At 37.8% G+C, this 16,726-nt stretch overlaps 1 protein-coding gene across 2 annotated transcripts in view; it reads left to right on the forward strand.

Annotated features, from left to right (window-relative positions):
- PAK5 (p21 (RAC1) activated kinase 5) overlaps window positions 1-16,726 on the forward strand; it is a 287,807-nt gene that overhangs the window by 233,718 nt on the left and 37,363 nt on the right. For both annotated transcript variants that reach the window (XM_017523951.2, XM_017523952.2), the window contains one exon: window positions 11,110-11,895. In XM_017523951.2, coding sequence (XP_017379440.1) covers window positions 11,110-11,895 — 786 coding nt within the window. The remainder of the gene's footprint in view (window positions 1-11,109; window positions 11,896-16,726) is intronic.

Below are 16,726 nucleotides of genomic sequence, written 5' to 3' on the forward strand. Positions count from 1 at the left end.
TTTCTGAAATATGAAGTACAGTACACAGTTACAACACCAACTTTATATTTTAAAATGTTATTTGACTGCCTACCTATTTTATTTCTAGATTAACAAGTTTCTTAACATTTATTATGCCTCCAAGAGATAATTTCCACATTTGTAAAGATTGCTTGAAATGTCAGGTAAAACAACAACAACAACGGAAATTTAAATTTAGGACATGCAAAGGTAAATTTTTCTTGGCCAAATTTAGAATAAATATGCCTGTGCTATATGAGAAAGCAAATAATTTTGGCCTTTAGCATTGCGTATTAGCAATGTTTAGAGCATAATTTAATCGGTTTGGGAAGATAGTTGCAATTGATATGTAGACTACATGTTTTATTACTATTAACTTTTAAAATGTCAGAATCTTAAGTAAATGCAATGTAACAAGATAGTTCCTTTGTTATAGAGAAAGAATTTTCAAGTTGCTTTAAAGACTAATATTTCAAAGAACAGTCAACTTATTTTTCCCCAATTCCCATAAATTCTGAGTTTAAATGTCCTTTCTTTAAAAAGCTCTGATTCTGGGAATATTTTATATTCGGCCTTCCATAGTATACACTTACATTCCTTTCATTGTAACACAAAAAGTTTGGAGCTTGTCCTTCTGAGCTTTGACTGTTCTTTCTCCTCCTGAGAGTTTAAGTTGAGGGTGCTGAAAGGGTGTTGTGGTTTTCACATTCTGTGGAGAGGCAGCATTTGTAATAGGCAGGTGTGGGCCTTGCTTTCAAACCTTCCACCTGCCAGCTGAGTGACACTGGGAAAGTTCCTTGGCCTCTCTGAGCCTCACTTTCCTGCTTCTTATAAAAGGGTAATAATGCCATACCTTGGAGCCATATTATGATGATTATATATGGGAAAAATACTTCTAATCATCTTGGCACACAGCAAGTGTTTAATCCATGTTCAAACTAGAAACTCTATTGAACCAATTTACAGACTGGTGGCAGTCATTTTCTTGATAAGTTCACAAACTCTTTAAAGTTCACATCATACGATGTGAGGAAATGATGGGTATAGGGACGAAATTATGGATTCTTATTTATGCCCACAACACCTACTGTTGCCTAAGGTGACCTTACCACCTAGAAATAACTCGGCCAGTCCGCTTCTCGGATTGCTGTTCCAGAAAAACTCATTTGCAAACAGGGTTGGGTTGTTTATTTGGGCTGTTTATTCTAGTCAATTGACTTCGCCAACAAACTGCACTTCTTCAGAAGTGGAGAGAACTGTGTTTCATGTCCTGTGATTCCATATGACTCCCTCCCTCTAATAAAGCACATTCAACTTTTGGGGAGGCTTACTTCTTTTGTTGGCACAGTTCATGAATCAAATACTAGAAGAGTTTTTCCTCCAAAAATGAGAACTGTATATCTAGATCAGGGTTTAGCAAACTTTTTCTGTAAAGGGCCTGATAGTAAGTATTTTTGTAGGCCATGTGGTCTCTCATGCAGCTCAACCCTACCACTGTGGTACAAAAATCCAGCCATACATTCACTATATGTAAATATTTACAAAAACAGCCAGACAGCCAGATGTGGCCCATGAGCCATAGTTTGCTGACTTTCTGTTCTAGATCAATTCTGCTCAACACAAATAAAATGTAAACCACAAATGCAAACCACGTATTTAATTTTAGATTTCCTAGTAGCACATTAAAAACAATTCTTGGCCTGGTGGCTCATATCTATAATCCCAGCACTTCAGGAGGCCATAGCATGAGATCACTTGAGGCCAGGAGTTTGAAACCATCCTGGGCAACTTAATGAGACCTTCTCTCTACAAAATGTTTTTTAATTAACCAGGCATTTTGGCACATGCCTGTATTCCTAGCTACCCAGATTAACTTAAGTCCAGGAGTCTGAAGTTATAGTGAGTTATGATTGCACCACTATACTCCAGCCTGGATGACAGAGCAAGACCTTGTCTTCAAAAAAAAATTGTAATATATTAAAATATCTTGATTTTTAAAGACAAAATGTTTTAAAGTCTTAGAATCGAAAGAGACGGGTGCCTTACCTTTATGAGTAACCTAAATTTGCTGAGACCAGCCTGGCCAACATGGTGAAACCCCATCTCTACTGAAAATACAAAACTAGCTGGGCATGGTGGTGCATGTCTGTAATCCCAGCTACTTGGGGGCCTGAGGCAGGAGAATCACTTGAACCAGGGAGGCAGAGGTTGCAGTAAGCAGAGATTGCACCATTGCACTCCAGCCTGGTCAACAACAGTGAAACTCCATCTAAAAAAACAAAAAACAAACAAACAAAAAAACAGAAATAGGCTTGTTTGGCTCCCATGTGATTAAGATTATTACATAATTTGTTAAAGGATTTTCTGATTAGAAACTCTTACCACCACCTCGATTCTGAAATATGCTGCCTGAATTCTCTCATTTTCCAGGGATATGGGATTCTCAAATATTTACCCAATTAGCCCCACCCACTGTTGTTACCAAATGAAAGGTATATGTAGAGAACTGAAAGAAAATATGTAAAATATCTATTAATAATATCAAATGAAAATATATAATGATATTACAAAATCCAAACAAGAGTTACCATTTCTTCCTGTCAGGATCTCAGTAGTTCAAATCTGTTTGTTGTGTCTATGTTCCCTGATGTTTCCACCTATTTGCCTTAATAAAAACAAGGAAACTGTTTCTTTACAAACAGGGTAAGAATGTGGATAGACAATTTAAAAGTACACACGTTCTGAGAGGATCTTGGTTCATACTTCAGTTGGGGAAACATTCAGCTTATCAACCTCCTGAGGTATATTTACCTAAAAGACGAAACACGTTTGAGGCACACAGAAGATATTGTTTTTGAAAAAGAGATGCAGGGTCCAGGGTCCTATTAGGGCAAAGCTGTTAATTATACACTTCATTATTGTCAAGGTTAATACAGTCTATGAGAGCAGAGGCACTTTTTCATCTCTTCTCGGGGAACAAGGGGAGACAGCTGTTCTCACAGACAGATCCATTATAGCTTATCACCAGCCAACAGCCCGCGGAAGGAGCACTATGAAATATGGCCACTGTCACTGGGAGCCTGAACAGATGCTGAGCTGGTCCTGGATACAATGGAAAGACAATGAGCACCATGGCTTCAAACTGAAATAGATTGGGTTGCATTGATTTCTAATGCCTGGAGGTTCCATGGCATAAAATTCACCAATCCTCTTGCAGTTATTGTATTATTGATCTCCATAAAAATGCACAATTTTGCTTTAATGAACACCAGAAGCAGACAATTATAACTAGTTGTTCTTCTATTTGGAAGCCTGGTTAAACTGTGTTGGAAAATTCTGCATGTTTGGATTTTCATTATTACTGCTTTGCCACTTACAATTCCATAAAGTGAAACCTGTATCAGCAAAACAAATATTGCCTTGGTTCTGATTTAACTGGTCTTCTTTTCTTTTCCTTTTTTGGGTTGGGCAAAATTTGTTTTTAACAAACATTTACATTTTGTAATCCCCTGCTTATTAACAGTAAGTTAATCATTTTCACTGAAACAGAAGGGCGTGTCCTTTATTTAAAGAGTGATACATTTATACCATCAACAAACATTTTCAAATACTAAGCATGAAAACTAAATCCAAGAAAAGACTGTCTTAGGACATGCTTTAGTTTCTTTGCCCTTTTGTTTGGTTGGTTGGCCTCTTGGTTTTGCTTTCATTTTTTTTACTATGGGTTGATTAATATTTCTTCTTTTCAATTGTTTGTAACCACACCATATTTTTTGTAGTGTTCAGATTTTGTTCATCAATAACTCTAAGGCTTATAGCCTCATAGTAAGAACATGATGCTAAAGAAGCAGGTGTACCAAAATGGTGACATACATGAAAGTCATCGTTTTAGTTAAGCTGAAGAAATGTTTCACCTTCGTACGGAATGGGGAAACGAACATGTAGTTACCAACAGCCAACTATAACATCAAATAATTTTAATACGATATGTGTATATATAATGTAAATATACTTTGCACTATGTATGTATGCATAGAACACAATACATATAGTACATTTAATACCATATTATACGTAGCTAATAAAATGCATATTTAATACTATGATATATGTATGTATATAAATATAATGCTGACTTTTCTTATACAGAAAAACATATCTCACTCTATTTTATTGTAAAGATAACCCTGATTGTGGAAGATCTAGAAAATGCACTAACCCCTTTGTATACATAGTGTAACCCTCAGACCAGCATCATCCTCATCACCTGAGAGCTATTTGGAACTCTAGCATCCCAGGCCCCACCCAGAACTATTGAATCAGAGTCTCCCTTTAACAAGATACTTGGGTGATTTGTGTGCACATTAAAGTTTGAGAAGCACTGGCCTAAAATATAAAGCACCCTCAGTCTTCCCACCCTGAGATGACAGCCGCTATCAAAATTTTACTATATTTCCAGCAACTTTTCTCTTCTACACCTATCTTTCAATTTAAATATTGAAAGTCCAATATGGTTAGTTTTCTGACTCATACATTTCATTTTTAAGAAAAATATAGAATGCTGATTATTAATTTGAAAGTATCCTGCTTTTTAGATTTCGGGAGGAGTATTTACGTAAAAATTGTAATTAATTTGAGATACATGTGTTTAAATTCAAGAAATTTGTATTTTGTATCTAAATAGTATTACTAATGTATTACTAATAGTACTTTAAAGTGTCCTACATCACTTATTCCTTTTTTCCCACCATACAAAGCTAGATTTATTTCTTCTAGCTGTTGTTTGTAGCATCCTTCCTTCTTAATTTATTATCAACCAAATTTAAAAGTAAAATTTACCCCCAAAACAGTTAAGTAACTAGCATTTATTAGTACTTTGCATATCAGGAATCATGCCAACTTTTTAACACATGTTACTGTATTAAATCATCACATTAAATCATCACATCCTTATCTGTTAGGTAAAGATTAATCTCGATGTTTTATGGATTAAGAGACAGTGACTTACAAAGGTTGGATAATCCCCAGTGTTAGATGTCTTATAATTCCTATAAGCCTAAGATCCAAAATAAAGACAATAAATACGACTACATTTTTAAACAATGTTTCTTATTCAATTGGTAGTCTTTATCTTTTCTTCTAAATAGCATTTAGCTCATAGTAATATTAACATTTCTCCTTCTGTATTAAAAAACATATAGGATTCTATTTATCGAGTTTACCGCTATAAATTTGCATGTAAACTGAACACAATTCTCTGGGTATGTGGTGACAAGTGCACAGAAACAGCAGGTTTCCAGTTTGAGCCCACACATTAATTTGCATGATGAAATAGTGACCCTCTAATCTCCCATTGTAATCTTAACGAACATACTTGGGAGACAAAAATCCCTATGAAATTGCTGTTTATTCCTTTTGTTTATTAATTTTCTAAATGTAAGATATTTATAGCACAATTAATGACAGAAAAAAACTCTATTTAATAGACCTTCATTATGTTATTCTTAGTCATTTAAAAATATTTATAGATAGTATAGACCTAGACACATAGCTATGATAGTTCTCTTTTTAATCCATTTTAGGATAGATAGATGCCTCTTTTTGACATGTAAATTTCATTATTTCAGTATTTCCCAAAAATGAAGTGTTAGTTTAAAGCCTATCCAATTAACTCATTAATGAAATTGGAAGGGTTTTAGTATGAAAGCAGGGAGATTTAAAGGACCCAGAACTTCTAAAGTTGATATTTAATAATGTTCTTATCTCAAAGGAATCACACAAGAAAGGATGGTTTTCCTTCTAAATTACCTGTGTCCTTGTCATGAATTTGCAAGACTAACAGTCTATTCCCCATCACAACCATTTGTTAATTTGCCTAAGATGAACTAATAGGTTTCCTGCACATAAATTTCAAACAAATGATTGGGATACCAATTTGATATGATCATAGAGTCTTTTCTTCTGTATTCACAATTGCCATCCTGACCCCAAAGATGGTAGCATCTTAAGGCATACAGGTAATCTCTGAGCCTCAGTTGTCCAGTAAATGATGAACTGGTGATTATCTCTTTCTTCCCTCCATCTAGTTACATCTATTGCTTTTTCCTAGATGTGTTTCATGGTTCTCTTCTTCCAGAAACTTTCCCTAGAGTTTTAGCTTGTTCTTCTCTGATCATTTTTGAAATAATCTTCATGCTTTACTTAGCATTCAATGATGAATGTGGCTAAACGTTCTTAATGCATATCATATTTACACATGCCTGTCTACTGAAAGCAGCGTGTTTGATGAGGGCATTAGGATGTTTTAAAACTGTTCTGTAGCCCCTCCTTCCATCTGCATCTACAATTCTAGGGGAAAGGGGATCACGAAATACCATCAAGTGATAGTATCCCTATTACAAATAAGAGAACAGGTGATGAAATAAAGAATGAAGTTAAATCATATAGCAAGCGTGTACTGAAATTGAAATTGGAATCTAGAATTATCCATATTCTGTACATTCAGCAACTATTTGCTGAGAGTGGAGCACAGTAGAAATATGCAACACAATGACCAATGACCAGTCTGCTGGGTTGTGACATCACATACTAGCATTGCATTGCTGTCTGGTACTATTTTGTTTAGCTCAAAAGTGTCTAAAGTGTACCATAGAAAGAGAACCTAGCCTGGAAGAAAGGAGACTTGGGTTCAAATCCCAGATTTGTTAAATATCATTGTCAAAGTCAACTCTGAGTTTCAGTTTACACTCAGTAAAAAGAAGAGGTGACCTAGACTCTTTCCAAAGTTAAGATGCTGGAAATGATTCCATGGCACCAGATTGAATATTTTGTATATTCAGAGATGGGAAGGGGTGGGGAGCAGGCAAGAAAGATTAATTGGAATATTGTTTAAGATTGATAGAACTTAAAGGAATAATATTTTTCTAGGATATACAGCCAGAGGTAACACTGAATATGAAAAAATCTAGTATAGTTAAATATTGTTTATCAAGTTCAGAAAAAGTCTGAATAAGATAAGATTTTTGCTAAAGGATTATCCAAGTAGGTCCAGTGATTCAGAAGGCACTTTAAGATCTTGGTGTACCTCACAGTCTTTACTCATGTGGCACATCTGTCAATACAAATGCCTGAGATTAAACTACCAGGAAGCTACTTTTGGAGAAACCAGGAATTCCTGATAGCATTTTGTTTGAGTAACCTGCCTATTGTTCATAAAGAGAAAGAGTAGAAAATGTACAAGAGTGTAATTTCTGTCTAGAAGGAAAGACTTTTAGTTGATACACTGTGATATAAATAAATTGTTTATCTTTTCTTTAAAACACAGTGCAACACATTATTGAATAGGAAAGGAGGCCAGGGGTTTAAATCCATAGAAGGTAGCAGAATAGATGTCTAAGAGGGCTTGACGACCACCCTGAGAATAGAGAAGTGGTAAACAAGGCCAGGCCAGGTGGCTCATGCCTGTAATCCCAGCATTTTGGGAGGATGAGGCGGGTGGATCACGAGGTCAGGAGTTTGAGACCAGCCCGACTAACATGGTGAAACCCTGTATCCATTAAAAATACAAAAATTAGCTGGGCATGGTGGTGCATACCTGTAGTCGTAGCTACTAAGGAGGCTGAGGCAGGAGAATCACTTGAATCCAGGAGACGGGGGTTGCATTGAGCCAAGATTGTACCACTGCGCTCCAGCCTGGGTAACAGAGCGAGACTCTGTCTCAAAAAAAAAAGTAGTAAACAGGGAAAATACAACTGAAATGACATAGAAAACTGCTGAAATAGACATGATATTTTTAAGGCTGAGTTATAGCTGTTTCATCCTTTCCTCTGCCAAGGCTGCTCATCATTCCCTGTTCAGAGGTATTATTTCTCCCAAGTTAATCTGTGAGGTGAGCATGGGTGTTGTTCCTCTGAGGAAAGGTCCCAGGTTATATACATGATTCTTTCTTTCTCTAAGGGAGGCTTCAACAGAGCATTCCCTATTTTGTCAATCAATCCATTAATGTATGCACTGCCCTCAACAATGACTACATTCCATATAAGTAATTCCACATTATGGAATAAAAAAAGAATAGGCAAAAAGACTAGGCTATTAATTTGTGAACATTAAATATATTATGCTAAGTGAAAGAAGTCAAACTGAAAGACTCTAGACTATACGATTCCATCCATATTATATTCTAGAATAGACCAAAGTATAAGGACAGAAAATGGATCAGTGATATCAAGGGTTTGAGAAGAGAGTAATGTTTGACTAGAGGAAACTCAGGAGATATTTTTTGCAGCTGGTGGCACTAATTTGTATGGCACTCTAACAGTGAATACATGATTCTTTGCACTTGTCAATGCCCACAGAGCTTTGCAGCACAAGGAGTAACTAATATATGCAGTTTCAAAAAACAGCAACAACAAAATAAACCAGAAGGTCAGAGGATCCTGGGATAGAATGCAGAATGTGACCATAGAGTCCAGCAATCACACATATATGACATAACCTCATTGAAGAGGGTACAGGAAAGAAGACACTAGCTTGAGGAACTTTAGAAACAGTGCTTTGAATGGAAACAGCAAGTGTAAAGTAATAAAGGACTAGACATAAACACTGTGCTTGAGTTGACAAGGTTGTTTCTCATGCTAGAGCGGGTTAATCTGAAACTGCTAAGTAGTTATACTAGCACTGAATAAGCAAATGAGTGGCAGATGGTAATGCCCATTTTTTTTTACTGTTACAGAGCAAAGTTACAGGTAAGTAAGGAAATGGCTAGAATGTACTATGTGGTACTTGATTAGATTTGGCTACTTTAATATGGATTTATGTTTAGGTTAGCATAGATACAGATGGATGGATATAATTATAGGTGTGTGGGTGTATTCATGAGTTAGGCTGCAAACATTATTATGGAGCTCTGTTTGCTGATACCTGGCAATGACACTCAGTAGCGATGAGTATACCCAGAACCAAATCTTCATTGGTCATACCAATAGGGCTCCTTGGAGAAATGCCTGATTTGGGGGGAGGGGTAACAAAAATGCAAGATAAACCTGGAGCTTCTTGTAGTGACAGAAAATAAATGCTCAAAAAATAAAAGGAAGAGGTATTGTCAAAGGGACACAGCAGCCAGCCTGAGAGAACTCTCAGTGACAAAAGCTGGAACCATTTGAGCAGCAAAGCAAATAACATAGTGTTGGATTATAATCCAAAGTATAAAATAAATAACTGTGAGTCCATTCATCCTTATATGTAAGTAAATAATTGAATAAATAGGTAAATGGGAGCAAATAAGCAAGTCTCCTATGCAGAAGAATTCCAACAACTTTATATAGATACCACTCCCAATGCCTGCGCTCGCGTGCGTGCACACGCGCACACACACACACACACACACACACACACACTAGAAGCTAGGGCTTAAATCGCTGCCCCTTGAGTAGAGGCTATACTTATTGACTTGCTCCCAAAGAATACAATATATGGAAAGCAAGGGGTGGGGGATGTGACTCTGTGTATAAGAAATCCGGCAAGTACTACCTCACCAAGATAATCAGGGCTAACATCATCATTACTAAGTTATGTCAATGTTATGTACCCTGAACATCATGCGATGAAATTGTGACTTTACTCTCTGGTCTTCCTCCTCAAACCAAGTAACCTCTGTTTAACCATGAGAAAAACATCAGAAAAACCCAACTGAGGAAGGTTCTCCAAAATACCTGACTAGTACTCCTCAAAACTGTCAAGGTCATCAAAAAATAAAAAATAAAGAAAGCCTGAGAAACTGTCACAGACCAGAGGAAACTTGGAAGATGTAACAAATAAATGTAACGAGTTATCCTGGATGGAACTCTGGAACCCTAGGAGAAAATTAATAAAATCTGCAGGAACATGGAATTTCCTTAAAAACAATGAAAGATGTTAACAGAAGAGGAAACTGGATGAGAAGTCTATGAGAACTCTGTATTCTCTTTATAACTTCTCTGTTAATCTAAAACTATTCTAAAATTAAAAAAAAATTATTTGAAAGGAAAGGGTATAGAACCAAAGTATTAGTCCAGGACTGTTTGAGAGAAAAGAAATAAAGCCTGTGTTTCACCATGGATAGATCTATAAAACATCTGGGACAATTTTGACTTCCTCTTCCAGTTTGAAATCTTCTATTGTACCATCCAAGATGGTTTTGAACTCCCTGCTACTTGCTCAAAGGTATCTTTCTCTTAAAATCCTGGAAGTCTGAAGTCACAACACTTTGTTCTTTATTCTTTTATCCACTCCCATCATATTTTCCTGCAAATCTCGTCATTGTCAAGGCATGGCTGATGGGCTTTATAAGTTGTTTGTGATGTCTTTCAGTTCTTGGTATTCTCGTGTTATTTAGGTTTAAAGGGAACAATTTGTCTCACTAAGATCCAGGTGCAACCATCATTACTAAGCCCTCCAAAATTTGGTGATGATGATACACACAAATGTGGCCATAGCAAGCAAGCAGTATAGTCATATACTTAATAAGAATATCACAGTTGATCATAAATCACACAAATAATCTTCAAGCTGTTTCCTAATTACAGTTTCAGGAAGTGCTTTCCTCATCTATAAAATTTCATAACCTCAGTTATTATGTGTCTTCTGTATAAGGGTAAAAAATGTACACCCATTTCTAGTTATGTTAATAGTTGGGTGACAATGCCTTCTGGTTTTGAAAATCCTCTGAATCACAAATGTAAAACAGTAATCAATATCATTTTTTATTACCAAACAGCTATAGAGTGTTAAATTATACTTATCAGTTCATCGTTAGGTGGTTAGAGCCTATTATTTAGGTAGAAGAACTAGGGTAAAGGGATTTGCCTATAAACTGGTAAATAAAATAGTGGTAGCCTATGTAATCTCCTACTTGGTTAATTGATGTCTCTATTAAGATAGGTAAGAAAAAATTGCAATTTGATTTACTTCACCACTGAAGTCAATCAATTTTTTTCTTTATAATTTTTTATTAAGTGTTCCTGGGTCTTTTTCTTCTGCAGTTTAATTTGGATGGAGTAGGGGTGGGATGCCTCCATCAATTTAAAGCCATGAAATGTTTTCTTTAAACAATATTCCCTTTATTATTCCCAGACAATCGTTAGAGGAAACAAACCCTGCAAGGAAACCTCCATCAATGGCCTGCTAGAGGATTTCGATAATATCTCGGTGACTCGCTCCAACTCCCTAAGGAAAGAAAGCCCACCCACCCCAGATCAGGGAGCCTCCAGCCATGGTCCAGGCCACGTGGAAGAAAATGGCTTCATCACCTTCTCCCAGTATTCCAGCGAATCCGATACTACCGCTGACTACACAACTGAAAAGTACAGAGAGAAGAGTCTCTATGGAGACGATCTGGATCCATATTATAGAGGCAGCCATGCAGCCAAGCAAAATGGGCATGTAATGAAAATGAAGCATGGGGAGGCCTACTATTCTGAGATGAAGCCTTTTAAATCCGATTTTGCCAGATTTTCTGCAGATTATCACTCACATTTGGACTCACTGAGCAAACCAAGTGAGTATAGTGACCTCAAGTGGGAGTATCAGAGAGCCTCGAGTAGCTCCCACCTGGATTATTCGTTCCAATTCACACCTTCTAGAACTGCAGGGACCAGCGGGTGCTCCAAGGAGAGCCTGGCCTACAGTGAAAGTGAGTGGGGACCCAGCCTGGATGACTATGACAGGAGGCCAAAGTCATCGTACCTGAATCAGAAGAGCCCTCAGCCCGCCATGCGGCAGAGGTCCAGGTCAGGCTCGGGGCTCCAGGAACCGATGATGCCATTTGGAGCAAGTGCATTTAAAACCCATCCCCAAGGACACTCCTACAGCTCCTACACCTACCCTCGCTTGTCCGAGCCCACAATGTGCATTCCAAAGGTAACGTTCGCTGCCTCCTTTCCCTCAAGCATGCAAAAACCTCCACAAGGGTGGTGCTGGCACGGCCTTCTTAAACGATCAGATTGCAGAGTACTTGTTTGCCTTTTAAGAGAAAATTAATATCAAAACCCTACCTTATCTCCACCTGTGAGGTACTAGGGCAGGAGGTTTGTGACAAGGCACATGTATTCATTAAAATCAAAATCTCTTTTGGGCTTTCCTACATGGTTTCTCATTAAAAGGCAAAGAAACTTTTTTATTTGAAAGATATTCTGATATATGAATGATAAATATTATGTGATTGTATTTCACTAAGTTCCCTATTAAGGAGTGGATCAGTCATACACAATCCTAGAACATTAGCTTGAGTCATACAGTGATTCCTACATTCTGGTAAAGTTTGCATGGACCTGCTAAAAAGGAAAAAAAATCAGCATCAGATGGTAATTTTTAAATAAATTTTATTTTATTCAACTTAGGGGATGATATTTCATTTTAAGAGTATGTACTTTCTACTATTTTTGATTTGAAATATTGTTTTTTGTATGAAATTTGGGGAAAGCAGATGGTTGCTGGACCGCTGGACCATTTTGGTCTCCTTTTTACTTTGTTTTGTTGCACTTCCTCTTTTAAATTTTGTTTAAATGTTAGCAGCTCCAAGTGTGCTTTGAAATGTGACTGGTCCATGATATCCTAAAGTTTGGGAATCACTGGCGGAAAAGTGAGTGAATCTAAAAGCACAGACAAAGGTCTATGGGTCTGAAGATCTAAAGCCTTGGAAAATACTTTTGAGAATGTGCAAGTTATTTATTTTTCCCTGTCATTTAGAAATGTTTTTGCTACCTTACCTATCCAGCAAAAGTGACAATGGAATGTGAATTACACAGAGGTCTTGAAGCAGGTGAGAGAAACATGACTTCTCACAGGGTAGTCACGTACGTTATTTATACCAAACACTCAACAGTTTGTTAGGCAGCACAGAAAACTCTGGAAGGCAAGCCTGCCTGCATTCACCTCCTCTATTGATTATACATAGTTGATATTTTCCCTTGGCTTCTTATTTCTCATAAACCTCATCCAAGATGTTGAAGAGAAGCCATTTAAGTGTATTGTTGAAGTTACTTCATTCTTTAGAGGAAACAAAAGAGCTGTCACCTTAGTTCTCAAGATATAAAATTAAAAACAAATCTTTATAAATAAAGGCCTGAGATATGTTCCTCCAGTTAAAATTCACATAGTGACAGTGTTTTTTATCTCGTGGTGTTAATGTATTTGAACATCCACACTCAGAGTATCATGACTGCTTTCTCTTCCTATGTTCTTGCCAGGGTGATTGTTGGAAAGAGGTCTAATTAACCACAGGCAAAAGCTACTTGGAGTCATACTCATGTCTCATGATACATGAGATAGCTTAGTCCACTTCTTGTGCATTTCACTTGTACATTTCTGTGAGTGATATGAAATAAATAAGTTAACATGTTCTGTAGCTGAACTGAGTTACATCCTCAGGCTTTGAACATTGGTGGCTATTTTTTTTCTCCAAGATTTTGTGTGTGTGGCTTGTTTGCACAGTTGTGTTAGGGAGCTGTTTGGGGTCATGGTCACAGAGAAAACATCACCCAGATGATGCTGCGTTGAGCCCTGGAGCCTTATTTGGCCTATGAACATGGGTAGCCTGGAGAGTTAGTTCCATCCAGGAACTCTCTTGATTAAAAAAAAAAAAAAAAAAAGGATGAACTGGTATCCCTGGGTCCACATTTTCATATAGCATGGACTTTTGGGATTTCACCAGCAATCCCTGCACATTCATTTCCCAGAAGGGGAAACTGAGGGTCAGAGAGCTATATGATACACTTACAGTTTCATAGTTAGTTGGTTGCAAAACAAGGACAAGAACTCAAGTCTGGTATTTCTCACTGTTCAATATTTTCCTATTCTTTGGGCAAGTGTTATTTCAGGGATTCGACTGCATTTGCCAAGAAAACCTGTGAGAAGTCCCAGTGGCCACCAGAACTTTAGTCTAAGTGGTAGAAGAAGGAGGGAGGGAAGAGTAATTTGCTTTTAATTCCCTGCAGGCTCCCCCTGTCCTGCAGACTTCCAAATATAAGACAAAGCAGATCTGCCCTGAAATCTGGCTCTGCCAGCCCAGAAACAATGTACAAACTACTGTGCCTCACCAAAAAATAAATAAATAAAAAGTAAAATTACAGCATATTCACTCACAGGAACTTCTGCAAAGGGTGTTCAGCCCTTATAATCATGAGTGCAAAGAAGCAAGCTGCCGCTCCTTGTTTCACAGGAAACTCGTGAGAGATTCATGAGCAGGTTTTGTGTTTTGTGGGAGGGTAGGAGGTGGGACACAGGTTAGTAATTAAAACGTTTACTTGATTTAAAATATAATGTTTCTAAAGAATGTATTTAAAAATATAAAGACCGAGGTGCCTGTGTCTTTAGAACTGTACTCTTAGAGTGTACGAATCACATTTGGATTTCCAGCTGAGGGAAGAAATAGCGGTCACGACTCAGATGAGTTGGCCTTGCTTTGCACAGAATCCTAGAGGAGGCTAAGTGATGTTCTCATCTCCAGTAATAAAAGGAAGCACAAAACTTGTGTAGGTCTTCAGATGGAGCAGAAATGAAAAGGGTTGTGTGTATGTGTGTTTATGTGCATTTGTGTGTGTGTGTTTGACACACAGTTTTACATTTTGTCCTAGAAAAAAAAAATGATTAATGTTAGCCCACAGAAGAAAAACTCCTTCAGTGTTGTCCACCTACTTAATTTCCCTGTTAGCATGACAGGAATCAAGAATGTTATGCGTCTGTTGATGCTGTCCTCCACTCCCTACATTTAAGTGTTTTTTCCTGGAGCTGAGCAGATGAAACCCTGGGGTTGGGAGGTTGGGAAACAAAGCCAGACAAAAACCAAATATCCCCATTCTCCACCACAAAATTATAAAAACTGCCAGATATGGAGGCAGAATAATTTCTACCCTCGCCTGCAGATGAATGTGCCTTCAGGGAAGGAAGCTAGCTGGAGAAATTGTCACCATGTATTTGACTTTGCTCATTCCTGTGCTCTCCAGGAATCAGGCAGCCACCTGCTTGTGTCTTTGTATTGGCCTACCACATCCGTTTCTTGCTGCAGCCACTAAGAAGCCCCAGCATAACAATCTCACAAGTTCATTAAGCATTTTCTGTATACCAGATACATACCATGTTTTGTTGAGCCTCACGGATCTGTAAGGCAAGAATTCTTGACCCCTTTGTACACATGAAGAAACTGGGGTTTTGAGAGGCTCAGTGTGCCCACAGCAGAGCTGAGATCCAACTCTTTGGGCTTAAGCCTTTCACCAGGCATTGCATGCATTTCTGGTAGCACAGGGGCAGCTTCCGAGGGTGCAAAGCCTGAGACCTGCCTGATTATAAGCTCCTTTTAATACCTGAAGCAATGAAGTTGTATTAGCAGTTAATTAGCAATTAATTTCACAATTCAGTTGTGTCATCCCCTTTCACTCTGTGGCAAGGTCCACTACCTTGATATTACGAATATTTTGGACCTAGTAATTCTTTATTGTGGGAGGCTGTCCTGTACATCATGGGATGTTTAGCAGCATCCATGACCTCTCCCCCACTAGCTGCCCATAGCATTTCTCCCTCACTCATGACAACCAAAATATACCCAGACACTGCCAAATGTCCTACAGGAAGAGGAGGGCAAACTTTGCCCAGTTAAGATCAACTGTTCAATAACTACCATTTATCATGCATGTTTTGACAGTTGTTAAGGGTGTAGGTTTTGAAGATAAACTGCCTGGGTTTGAGTCTTGACATTGCCACTTAGTAACTGGGTGAACAAGTTGCTTAACTGTGCCCCCACTTCTTTATCTACAACATAAGGATAAAGACAGCCCATGTCTCATTATAATGTATGAGGATTAAGTAAGTTAATAATCACAGCAGCTTAATTATTAATATGAGTAGTTTACACATCAGTCTACATGTGTAGCATGTAGATGAATGGTGGCAGTGATGTGAGGGTTACTGTGTTCCAAGCACCGTGCTAAGCATTTTGCAAACATGACCCAACTTAGCCTTCACAATTCCAGAAGAATTCAGGATCACCTCTGCTCTACAGGTGAGGAAGCTGAGACTCCAAATCTTTATGGACTTCCTCAAGTTTATAAAGGCAAATAAGTGAGTCAGGATTCAAAACTATGTCCCACTGACTCCAAAGTCTATGTGTTCCAGAATATTCTCATTTCCAGAAAAGATAATCCAGGAGCAGAAGGGTGGACATGAAGTCTACAGGCAGCCTCACCTTGCTTGTGAAGAATGGCTAATGACCGACGGGTAGATTTGCAGTGCCCATTGGAATGCTGCTTATTCTTCCTGTTCTTGGTAGGATGGAATCCTTGAGAAATTCCTTAATGTCACCCAGAGTGTAAACCGTGGGTAAATGTTGGAACTATAGGCTGTAAAGGAAGCGTTAGGTGCAGAAATCCCTAAGGCACTCACATGCATTTATTCAACCTTAAGTGATAGCCTTTCTGATTTTTTAAAAGATAATCCAGATTTTCTTACTGATTACAGAAAACTGTAAATTCTATAATGGATTCCCTTGATTCAACCCTTTACTAGCTGTATGATTTTCTCTTTGCTCCAGTTTCATCATCTGTAAAGTATTTCAGAACCTACTTTGAACTTGTCCAGAGGATTAACTAAGATTAATAAGCCTAAAGGAGCTAGCACATGGCAAGCACTCAGTGTTAGCCATTATTCCCAGGAATATTCTGGCTAGAAGACATATCACCCTATCGGCTAACACCAGCCA

The sequence above is a fragment of the Cebus imitator genome, unplaced genomic scaffold (assembly GCF_001604975.1).
Source record: "Cebus imitator isolate Cc_AM_T3 unplaced genomic scaffold, Cebus_imitator-1.0 Scaffold31, whole genome shotgun sequence".
Taxonomy (NCBI): Eukaryota; Metazoa; Chordata; class Mammalia; order Primates; family Cebidae; genus Cebus; species Cebus imitator.